A 12,923-nucleotide genomic window follows, 5' to 3' on the forward strand; every position below is an offset into this window, starting at 1 on the left:
CCAACTTGTCAATTGATAAATGACAAAGTACACAATCTAACATTTCCTACATGAAAAATATAGAGGGACTCTCACGAATGAATTCTTACTAAAATTAATTCTCCCATGTACAAACTATGACTAAACACTCTCACTCACTAACATAATCTCCACCTATGATACTTAACTTGACAAAAACCAATGGAAAAAGACTCAAAGAATCATCACCATATCCGTGACTTCAATAGAAATATTACCAACATCATCAATTTACTTAATTTTAGCATATATATTTCAACTTTCTTTCCTACAACACACATTTTTAGCATTTAGCTACAAATAGAGGTAGCTCCATCAATACTATGTGGGTAGCCACTTATTATTGGGCATATATCATGAACTTTCCTCAACCAAGCACACTAATATTAGCACAGGAAAAGGCAATATCAATAATATATAACTCATAGGTCGAGCAACATTAACAACACCATCAACCTCTCATTTGCACACTTATCCTTAACAACAATATAAAACTGATACCAGTTGACGATGTTAATTATTAATTGATACCATTGTTGCATTTTCTTCTCTTTTAAACAATATAGGATTTGTTCTCAAATATATTCCCAATTGTTAATGACAATAATATGTGTAAAAATACTTGGCATGAGACAAGTAAACTATAATAAAAAAATAGATCATCATCACCTATGTTCTATAAACACAAAAAATATTAAATTTTTTATCTTCTTGATCATGCACTCTCTGGTTAACAACATATACCCTCAACTAAAACTGAAATCAACATGCTAAGGTTGCCACACTATTCTTCCCATTAAGCAATCAATGGAAATATTCTACTCAAGTCCTCCATAACACCCTACTATACTCAACAACACGAGTCTACATTATGAACTTTATAAACTAAATAAAATAAAAGGGGCATAAACTTTAAACCTTTAGATGCTTTACTGGGAATGTTCATTTCTACTCCCTCTATTTGTCCTTTTGGCTTCTCTTGAAGCCATCCTCTTTTATTCAATGAAGTAGGACAAGGGATGCTCTCCCCTTTAGTATAGTATCTCCCTTTTAGTTTTAAGCTTGAGTAGGTTGAGTCCATACTAGGGAAATTCCATGAGCTTGTCCTTTTTCTCATTTGAGTGAATTTATTCCATAATATGAGTATATGAACCACTTGTGATTTTGTTAGCGAATAAAGATAACATGTCTATCACCTTCTTTGTTTCTTTTTCATTTTCTGTGGTTTCCTTTTTCTTATAACGTGTTGGAGGAATGAGTAGAATACAATTAATACTATTAATGAGATCCACCAAAAGAATATTAGACTTTTATCTATTGATTTTCTATAAGCCTCACGTCTATGAAGGTTTCCTAGTTGTTTTTACAAGGTCCTTTTATTGTTGTTATGAAATTGTTCTAGTTGGTCCTCCCTACGGGATAAGCTTCTATTTTCATTATTTAATAAAGGGGGTACCTTTCCAAGTTCACAAGAAACTACATGTAGTATTAAACATTATTTAAAAACTGGGAAAGGACTTATCATATTTCTCAGCATATCCTCTGCTAAAATATTCATTAAATGTTTCTCTCGGTCTGTTTTTGCTTTGAATATTTTTTTCCTTGACGAGAAAAGGAACTCTATGTGTGGCTATTCAAATTACTTCTCTTAGTAATTCATGTTTGTGGCCAAAACTACATATTTTTTTCTCCTTTTGAAGCATCTTTTCCTTCTTCTTTGGACAATTAGAAGCATAATTTCTTGCTTCACCACAATAAAAAGAAACTTGAGGGGTTGCTTACTTTTGGCTTTATCATCACTGATAACATGTTTGTATTCATGTTGTTGTGCTACTGTAACACTCATTGGCCCTTTTACTATTACAAAACTAATAGGTTTTTTACCTTTATATGCTACTACATAATCACTTTCACAATCTGGACTTGTCTTAGCCTTAGCTAGGCTACTTTGAATCCCCTCTAGAGCATTAGAGATATGATATGTGGACAGATAATATTTTAATACAACAATATCTACCAGTGGCTTCTAAATTGAGGCTTTAGGATTCTTAATTTCCTCATAAGATGGTATGAGTTTCCTTTTAAAATGTTTATTTTCATCCATATCTTCTAATTCAATAAAGGGGCTACTAGATTTAGAACTAGTTCCTATTTCACTCACAATTTTTTCAATAGCTTGTTTCATTATTGAGTCTAGGGATTCTCCTGTAGATACAATAGGTATATTTCCTTCCTTTCCACTAGAGGTGCACCCATTATCTTGTAGAGAAGTTTATGGATCTATTATTGCTACCAAAGTAGATCATGTTTTACTACTACTAGATGAACATATCTCTCTTTCATAAGAAACTTCACTTGAGAAACTAGAAGATATATGGCCTATTGTTATACAATAAAAACACAATAACAACTTACTTCTAGATTCCATCTCTTTGGTATTCTCTAAGTGCTAACAAGCAAGGTGTCCAATTAATATAGGGGAGTCATTTTCATGTAATTCATGGTCTTTGTGTGTCCCATTGTTTATAGAGGGCTCCTTGATATCACCAACAACTTGATTCTATTTACAAGCCTTGTTATCATCTTGTGGAGATGATTTTTTTAAAGTATAGAATACTCCATGATCTTAGGTAGACCTTGGTTACTTTTCATTCCACATTCATTACTATAGTCCCAAAATGGGAACATTTTCTCCTTTGAGCAGTTCAAACCCATATCCTTATGCAAATCCACTTATAAAATCATCTTCAAAATCATTTCTCAAAGGATGAAATATATTCTCTGTGATAATAATTCCATAATGAACGTGGATTCCTAAGAGAGAGACAAACCCGTGAAGCAATTGGCATCTCCCAATAAGGCCTTCATTCAATCCATACAAATCATTAAAAAATAATAGTTGATGCCCCATACAAATGGATCAATAATTTGGAAAGACATTATTAAGCCTTTCTTCTCATCTGTAGATGGTTAACTTATAATATTAAACATAAATATCATCTTTTCATTAAAAGGGACACTTGGGTTGAGTTCCATAATCCATGTTTACCCCCTCCAATGAGACATGACTATATCTTAAGCACAAATTAACAAAGCAAAAACTACTTTAAAAAAAAATAAAAAACACATCATAGAGAACATTTCCTTATCCTTAGACTAGTCCATGCCTAATATAGACTCGAACACCACACAACATGATTAAAAAACTATTGATGACACATCATTTCACATCAAAGTCTGTGCACCTAAAAATTACTTTCAAATCTCCACGGTCGCTGCAGATAGGATCATGCCCGCAAAGTCCTCCCCACCATCAGGGTTAACTTCCGTGAACTCCCTGGTTGACGGATTAAACAGATAAGAGATGTGTTTTCCTAGGCGGCCAAAAGCGCTGAAAAAAATCTGGTCACGCCACTGTGTAGCGCACGTAAAGAAGTGAATATCGAGGGGATTCGGAAGAGTAAGCTACAACACTCCAAACGTCCTTCTCAACATCGTACCTCTCCACCTGTTGTTCGGTGAACACGTACAACTCCGAAGAAGAAGATGAAATCACACAACTTCTCCATACTTCTCCCACGAAATTCCACCAATGTGCCCTCATTCTCCACGTTCCCTCACTCGGATCGAAAACTTCTGCAGGTTGGCCTTCGTCTAACACCATGAATTTACCATCCATGAAAACACCGCGGCATCCATGGCCGTGGGGTTCGATCATAGGAGGCAAAATTTTCCACTTGTCTTTCACCACGTCATATGCTTCTGCAGCTGCAAGAGGGCTACCACGCTCGTCGATCCCGCCAGCGACGTAGACAAGTCCGGTGGAAGAAGAGACAGAGCAGGCAAAGAATGATCGAGGTGTGGGCATGTCAGCTCCGCGGCTCCATCTGGCAGACTCAAAGTCATAAATGTAAACACTCTTCATCAAACTTGCCTTGGACGGGTGGAATCCGCCTATGAGAAGTAGCTTCCGATTCACAGCCACGCACTGACACCATACTGGTATTCCAGTATTGTGGGGATCATCAATTGGAGGTAGCCTTTCCCAGGTGCCCTTCACAGGGTCGTATACCGTTACTACAAAGAGGGGATTCATATCTCTGTGATTCCTGATATCTTTTTGAATCAAGCAAATAAGCTGCTCGCTCGTCCCACATTTCTTCCTGTCAGCATAGAACGTAGGGCTACTGACCATAGCCTCCCAGCTATTGCACACAGCTTTCAGCGTATCGTGTGATGTGTAAGGCATCCTTAGCAAACACTGCCGAACGACATCCATCGGAATAGCGTCCATTAGGGCACTTTAAACACACCAATTTCCTGATCGATCGAGTTTACCCAGAGCTTTACCACACATAAAGAAATAAACAAGAAAGTGAACCATGGTACCTCCGAATATAAAAGTGACGGTTATATAAAGGGTCGATGTCTATATTTCTTCAAACCCACAGGAAACGGAGTTCGTTATATCGATATTTATTGGTAATATGAAAATATATAATTTTTTAATTCACAATATAAGGAAGCATTTAAGATAAGTTTGACCAATCAACTCTTTGACAGGGCAATGCTCTATGCAAAATCGTTCATTACCTCCGCATGAACATGACCGGACTCCACCACATGAGCATGACTGGACTTTACTCACCAATATAAGGTGTTATATATATATATATCTTTCTTACATAAACATGTAAATGTAAATATTTAACTCATAATGTTTAACATTTAATATTTTTAATATAATGTCGGCTCTATTTAGAAATCAATCTAATTATTATTATACATAAACACAATATAAATTTAAAATATAAAGAGGTTTATGAACACCCAAAAAAAGGGTATAGTAAATAAATAAAAATATAAATAAGGTGGAGATATGGTAAATAAATAAAACCTCTTTTTATACTTACTCCAAAGGTATGGTAAATAAATAAAAACAAAAATAAACTAGAGAGATGGTAAATAAATAAAACCTCTTTGTGTATTTAGTTTATAAACCTCTTTCTATTTAGGAAGATTTAAAAAAGAGGTTTTATTTAGGTGAAGTCTTTGGCCCTAATACCATTTTAGTACCATGGACCAAATTATTATTAATACCATGCAAATAAACAGTATTAACCCTAATATTAATATTAATAAAAATAAAGATGGCACATAGTATTGACCCTTGCTATTGACAATCAATGGTATTGTTCCATGATATTCGCCTCATGTAGCCTATTTAAAAGGGGGAATTAAACCAACATAGAAACATCTTTTGTCTCGTTCTACTAAAAGCACAGAGAGGGATCAAATATAGTGAGTATAGAGTGAAAAGATATTTGATCCCTCTTGGCCCTTGGTAGATCCAAAGTAAGATGTATCTATGGTGGTTAATAAAATTACCAATAACTTTTTACACTAAAAGAATTTACAATATACGTATTATCCACTTTGCCATGGATATTATTAACATGTGGATAGGCTTTGTTACAATAACATGGCTTATCAATACAACATGCCAAAAAACCATCTCTCATTTCACACTCAAAATATTTCATAGATATTTTCTTTGAATTTAATTTTATAACATTTTTTATTATATTTAAAAGAAAAAATATTATAATTAGCTTTGAGATATATCTACACATCTATCACATCAAAATATATAAGATTAAATGGTACCCGTAAATTAAGATCCATTTCACCATATAAATTAAAATAATAAATTGGTAACCATATTTAAATTTCATTAATAATCACAAAAAAACTTAGTACTTGCAGCATAATAAGATTTTTAATTATGGATATTCACGACTAGCTTATCATGAATATTATTAACCATACCATACCATGAGCCAATACTATTGCTCATCAATACCACTTGCCCAAAAACCATACCATACCATGAGCCATTACTATTGCTCATCAATACCACTTGCCCAAAAACGGTCCCTCATTTCACAATCAAAATATTTTATAAATATATTTTTTTCTAATTTAATTTTATTACATTTTTTTCCCCAGAGGCACTAAGATTTTTTTCCCAAGAAGAAACTCTCAATTTCTTGTAAGGTCCACTTATATTATGTTATCTATCATTTTGACTAGGTCAAATTACATATAAAAAAAAAATATTAATTAAAACATTTTGTCTCACTGAAATTATATAAAAGTAAAAATTAAACTAAAAAATAAACTTAATATTTAAACAACCCATATCCATCTTAATTCTCAATGTATCAAGCTTTTCAAAGGGATCATATTTCTTGAGGTGCAAACCTTTCTTTGAATGTTGGGTTGAGAAAAAATGTTTTCACCTTGAAAAATTTGATCCCTCTAGGCACTTATAGATCTAGACTTAGGATGGATCTTGGATCTATCAAGATTTGAGAGGGATCAAATTTCTCAAGGTGCAAACCTTTCTTCAAATGTTGAGATGAGAAAAGAAGTTTTCACCTTGAGAGATTTGATCCCTCTAGGCACACATAGATCTAGACTTAAGATGGATCTAGGCTAACTTTATCACAACACATTCTCTATTATATCCTCAACTCATTATAAGTGTTTTATATTTAGATTTTTAAATTTTAGGTTGTGTGTTTTATTTATTATTATTAATTACAATGTGAAGATGATAAAATATTAATGATATAAAAGATCAATTTATTTTTTTCTAACAATAATAATAAAAAAGGGACTAGTCTTTAAGTGCGACTTTTTGGAGTTTACTAGCCATTTTTGGCCCAAATCTCGCAAAACAATTTGTGGCTAAATCTTGATTTATGTGGTTTGAATTTGTTTGTTTACTACATATATGGATTCAACACCCTCAAAGAACTAGTATTATACATTGTATATGCAATTAATATTTTTCCTCTTCTCAATGCATACTAATATATGAAACAATTATCTTTGTCATCAAGTGAGAGGAGTGGTTATGCCAATCAATGGCCACTTCATTTGGCCTGGCATCATAGGAGGTGATAATACAAGAATAAAAGTGAAAGAATTGAAATAACAATAATAAAGCTACATGAAGTAAAATAAAATAAAGCTATGGGAATGGAAAGGCAAGAACAAAAAGTTGTAGGAATTTAAAATATACTTGTTGTAGTCAAAGGACTACCCTATGTTGCAAGGAAATCAATAGTACTCTATTGTTGCACAAAACTAAATTGAATGATGGAATAAAAGACTAATAAGATAAGTTGTGATCATGTAGGAAATTATGTACCTGTGGCAACCTTTTCTTCAATTCTCCTACAGTGACTTAAAGATGCTAAATTGACTTGTAAAACACACCCCCAACCCCAGAACCCAACTAGATAACCCAACCAGAGTTAGAGGAGGTGTTTCTTACGCTCACCCAACTATCAAGGTATGATTATGGGAATCGGGTCTAAAATTTTAACTTTTTCCAACTTTCTCAAAACTTCAAATAGGAAACATCATTGCATTCACCTCGTTGAGATGATCCCAACAATATAAATTTCATCCCAATCACTTACAGACATTTTTAATGTAATGTCGGTCTTATTTAGAAATCAATCTAATTATTATCATATATAAACACAATATAAATTTACAATATAAAGAGGTTTATGAACACCCAAAAAATGGGTATCGTCAATAAATAAAAATATAAATAAGGTGGAGGTATGGTAAATAAATAAAACCTCTTTTTACACTTACTCCAAAGGTATGGTAAATAAATAAAAACAAAAATAAACTAGAGAGATGGTAAATAAATAAAACCTCTTTGTGTATTTAGTCTATAAACCTCTTTCTATTTAGGAAGATTCAAAAAAGAGGTTTTATTTAGGTGAAGCCTTTGGGCCTAATACCATTTTAATACCATGGACCAAATTATTATTAATACCATGCAAATAAACATTATTAACCCTAATATTAATATTAATAAAAATAAAGATGGCACATAGTATTGACCCTTGCTATTGACAATCAATGGTATTGTTCCATGATATTCGCCTCATGTAGCCTATTTAAAAGGGGAATTAAACCAACATAGAAACATCTTTTGTCTCGTTCTACTAAAAGCACAGAGAGGGATCAAATATAGTGAGTATAGATTGAAAAGATATTTGATCCCTCTCGGCCCTTGGTAGATCCAAAGTAAGATGTATCTATGGTGGTTAATAAAATTACCAATAACTTTTTACACTAAAAAAATTCACAATATACGTATTATTGGAGGAATGAGTAGAATACAATTAATACTATTAATGAGATCCACCAAAAGAATATTAGACTTTTATCTATTGATTTTCTATAACCCTCACGTCTATGAAGGTTTCCTAGTTGTTTTTACAAGGTCCTTTTATTGTTGTTATGAAATTGTTCTAGTTGGTCCTCCCTACGGGATAAGCTTCTATTTTCATTATTTAATAAAGGGGGTACCTTTCCAAGTTCACAAGAAACTACATGTAGTATTAAACATTATTTAAAAACTGGGAAAGGACTTATCATATTTCTCAGCATATCCTCTGCTAAAATATTCATTAAATGTTTCTCTCGGTCTGTTTTTGCTTTGAATATTTTTTTCCTTGACGAGAAAAGGAACTCTATGTGTGGCTATTCAAATTACTTCTCTTAGTAATTCATGTTTGTGGCCAAAACTACATATTTTCTTCTCCTTTTGAAGCATCTTTTCCTTCTTCTTTGGACAATTAGAAGCATAATTTCTTGCTTCACCACAATAAAAAGAAACTTGAGGGGTTGCTTACTTTTGGCTTTATCATCACTGATAACATGTTTGTATTCATGTTGTTGTGCTACTGTAACACTCATTGGCCCTTTTACTATTACAAAACTAATAGGTTTTTTACCTTTATATGCTACTACATAATCACTTTCACAATCTGGACTTGTCTTAGCCTTAGCTAGGCTACTTTGAATCCCCTCTAGAGCATTAGAGATATGATATGTGGACAGATAATATTTTAATACAACAATATCTACCAGTGGCTTCTAAATTGAGGCTTTAGGATTCTTAATTTCCTCATAAGATGGTATGAGTTTCCTTTTAAAATGTTTATTTTCATCCATATCTTCTAATTCAATAAAGGGGCTACTAGATTTAGAACTAGTTCCTATTTCACTCACAATTTTTTCAATAGCTTGTTTCATTATTGAGTCTAGGGATTCTCATGTAGATACAATAGGTATATTTCCTTCCTTTCCACTAGAGGTGCACCCATTATCTTGTAGAGAAGTTTATGGATCTATTATTGCTACCAAAGTAGATCATGTTTTACTACTACTAGATGAACATATCTCTCTTTCATAAGAAACTTCACTTGAGAAACTAGAAGATATATGGCCTATTGTTATACAATAAAAACACAATAACAACTTACTTCTAGATTCCATCTCTTTGGTATTCTCTAAGTGCTAACAAGCAAGGTGTCCAATTAATATAGGGGAGTCATTTTCATGTAATTCATGGTCTTTGTGTGTCCCATTGTTTATAGAGGGCTCCTTGATATCACCAACAACTTGATTCTATTTACAAGCCTTGTTATCATCTTGTGGAGATGATTTTTTTAAAGTATAGAATACTCCATGATGTTAGGTCAGACCTTACTTAGTTTTAATTCCACATTTATTACTCTAATTCCAAAATGGGAACATTTTCTCCTTTGAATAGTTCAAACCCATATCCTTATGTAATTCAGTTTAAAATCATCTTCAACATCATTTCTCATAGGCTAAAAGACATTCTCTGTGATAATATTTGCCTAATGAATATGGATTCATAAGAGAGAGAGACAAACCCGTGAAGAAATTGGCATCTCCAAAGAAAGCCTTCATTCAATCCATACAAATCATTAAAAAATAATAGTTGATGCCCCATACAAATGGATCAATAATTTGGAAAGACATTATTAAGCCTTTCTTCTCATCTGTAGATGGTTAACTTATAATATTAAACATAAATATCATCTTTTCATTAAAAGGGACACTTGGGTTGAGTTCCATAATCCATGTTTACCCCCTCCAATGAGACATGACTATATCTTAAGCACAAATTAACAAAGCAAAAACTACTTTAAAAAAACATCATAGAGAACATTTCCTTATCCTTAGACTAGTCCATGCCTAATATAGACTCGAACACCACACAACATGATTAAAAAATATTGATGACACAGCATTTCACATCAAAGTCTTAAGCCAGGCTCCGTGCACCTAAAAATTAGATTCAAATCTCCACGGTCGCTGCAGATATGGTCATGCCTGCAAAGACCTTCCCACCATCAGTGTTAACTTTCGTGAACTCCCTGGTTGACGGATTAAACAGATAAGAGATGTGCTTTCCTAGGGCATCTAAACCGCTGACAAAAATCTGGTCACGCCACTGTGTAGCACACGTAAGGAAGAGAATATCGCGGGGATTCGGAAAGTAAGCTACCACACTCCAAACATCCCTCTCAACATCATACCTCTCCACCCCTTGTTCAGTGAACACGTACAGCCCCCCGCAAGAAGAAGAAGAAACCACACAGATTCTCCTTATTTCTCCCCTAAAGTTCCACCAATGCTCCGTCATTCTCCACGTTCCCTCACTCGGATCGAAAACTTCTCCACTTTGGCCTTCGTCTAACACCATGAATTTACCATCCATGAAAACACCGCTGCATCCCTGGCCATGCGGTTCGATCATCGGGGGCAAAATTTCCCACTTGTCTTTCTCCACGTCATATGCTTCTGCAGCTGCAAGGGTGGTGTCACGCTCGCCGAAACCGCCAGCGACGTAGACGAGTCCGGTGGAAGAAGACACAGAGCACGCAAAGAATGATCGTGGTGTAGGCATGTCTGCTCCGCGGCTCCATCTGGCAGACTCAAAGTCATAAATGTAAACACTGTTCATCAAAGTTGCCCTGGACGGGTGCATTCCGCCAATGAGAAGTAGCTTCCGATTCACAGCCACGCACTGACACCATACTGGTATTCTAGTATTGTCGGGATCATCAATTGGAGGTAGCCTTTCGAAGGTGCCCTTCACAGGATCGTATACTGTCACTACAAAGAGGGGATACATATATCTGTGATTTCTGTCTTTTTGAATCCAGCAAATAAGTTGCTCGCTCGTCCCACATTTCTTCCGGTCAGCATAGAACGTAGGGCTACTGAGTATAGCCTCCCAGCTTTTGCACACAGCTTTCAGGGTATCGATTGATGTGTAAGGCATTCTTACAAAACACTGCCGAAGGACATCCCTGGGAATCACGTCCATTAGGGCACTTCAAACACACCAATTTCCTGATCGATCGAGTTTACCCAGAGCTTTATCGCACATAAAGAAATAAATATGAAAGTGAACGATGGTACCTCCGAATATAAAAGTGACGGTTATATAAAGGGTCGATGTCTATATTTCTTCAAACCCACAGGAAACGGAGTTCGTTATATCGATATTTATTCGTAATATGAAAATATATAATTTTTTAATTCCTAATATAAGGAGGCATTTAAGATAAGTTTGACCAATCAACTCTTTGACAGGGCAATGCTCTATGCAAAATCGTTCATTACCTCCGCATGAACATGACCGGACTCCACCACATGAGCATGACTGGACTTTACTCACCAATATAAGGTGTTATATATATATATATCTTTCTTACATAAACATGTAAATGTAAATATTTAACTCATAATGTTTAACATTTAATATTTTTAATATAATGTCGGCTCTATTTAGAAATCAATCTAATTATTATTATACATAAACACAATATAAATTTAAAATATAAAGAGGTTTATGAACACCCAAAAAAAGGGTATAGTAAATAAATAAAAATATAAATAAGGTGGAGATATGGTAAATAAATAAAACCTCTTTTTATACTTACTCCAAAGGTATGGTAAATAAATAAAAACAAAAATAAACTAGAGAGATGGTAAATAAATAAAACCTCTTTGTGTATTTAGTTTATAAACCTCTTTCTATTTAGGAAGATTTAAAAAAGAGGTTTTATTTAGGTGAAGTCTTTGGCCCTAATACCATTTTAGTACCATGGACCAAATTATTATTAATACCATGCAAATAAACAGTATTAACCCTAATATTAATATTAATAAAAATAAAGATGGCACATAGTATTGACCCTTGCTATTGACAATCAATGGTATTGTTCCATGATATTCGCCTCATGTAGCCTATTTAAAAGGGGGAATTAAACCAACATAGAAACATCTTTTGTCTCGTTCTACTAAAAGCACAGAGAGGGATCAAATATAGTGAGTATAGAGTGAAAAGATATTTGATCCCTCTTGGCCCTTGGTAGATCCAAAGTAAGATGTATCTATGGTGGTTAATAAAATTACCAATAACTTTTTACACTAAAAGAATTTACAATATACGTATTATCCACTTTGCCATGGATATTATTAACATGTGGATAGGCTTTGTTACAATAACATGGCTTATCAATACAACATGCCAAAAAACCATCTCTCATTTCACACTCAAAATATTTCATAGATATTTTCTTTGAATTTAATTTTATAACATTTTTTATTATATTTAAAAGAAAAAATATTATAATTAGTTTTGAGATATATCTACACATCTATCACATCAAAATATATAAGATTAAATGGTACCCGTAAATTAAGATCCATTTCACCATATAAATTAAAATAATAAATTGGTAACCATATTTAAATTTCATTAATAATCACAAAAAATCTTAGTACTTGCAGCATAATAAGATTTTTAATTATGGATATTCACGACTAGCTTATCATGAATATTATTAACCATACCATACCATGAGCCAATACTATTGCTCATCAATACCACTTGCCCAAAAACCATACCATACCATGAGCCATTACTATTGCTCATCAATACCACTTGCCCAAAAACGGTCCCTCATTTCACAATCAAAATA

The 12,923-nt window shown here is 33.6% G+C and overlaps 2 protein-coding genes across 2 annotated transcripts; both read right to left on the bottom strand.

The window, feature by feature from the left end:
• Nucleotides 1-3,424: 3,424 nt before the first annotated feature.
• LOC149242627 (F-box/kelch-repeat protein At2g44130-like) lies at nt 3,425-4,312 on the bottom strand. The gene has a single exon (XM_089370914.1). It carries the CDS (start codon nt 4,310-4,312, stop codon nt 3,425-3,427), a length of 888 nt encoding a protein of 295 aa, XP_089227040.1.
• Nucleotides 4,313-10,225: 5,913 nt separating this feature from the next.
• LOC149242628 (F-box/kelch-repeat protein At2g44130-like) lies at nt 10,226-11,260 on the bottom strand. The gene has a single exon (XM_089370915.1). It carries the CDS (start codon nt 11,258-11,260, stop codon nt 10,226-10,228), a length of 1,035 nt encoding a protein of 344 aa, XP_089227041.1.
• Between the last annotated feature and the right edge of the window lie 1,663 nt (nt 11,261-12,923).

This window comes from Pinus tabuliformis, chromosome 8 (genome assembly GCF_031772625.1).
Source record: "Pinus tabuliformis cultivar Carrire ecotype Pingquan chromosome 8, CPIR1, whole genome shotgun sequence".
Taxonomy (NCBI): domain Eukaryota; kingdom Viridiplantae; phylum Streptophyta; class Pinopsida; order Pinales; family Pinaceae; genus Pinus; species Pinus tabuliformis.

Coding starts and splice junctions, on each gene's coding strand:
- LOC149242628 (XM_089370915.1), bottom strand. CDS start 11,260: ATGGACGTGATTCCCAGGGATGTCCTTCGGCAGTGTTTTGTAAGAATG.
- LOC149242627 (XM_089370914.1), bottom strand. CDS start 4,312: ATGGACGCTATTCCGATGGATGTCGTTCGGCAGTGTTTGCTAAGGATG.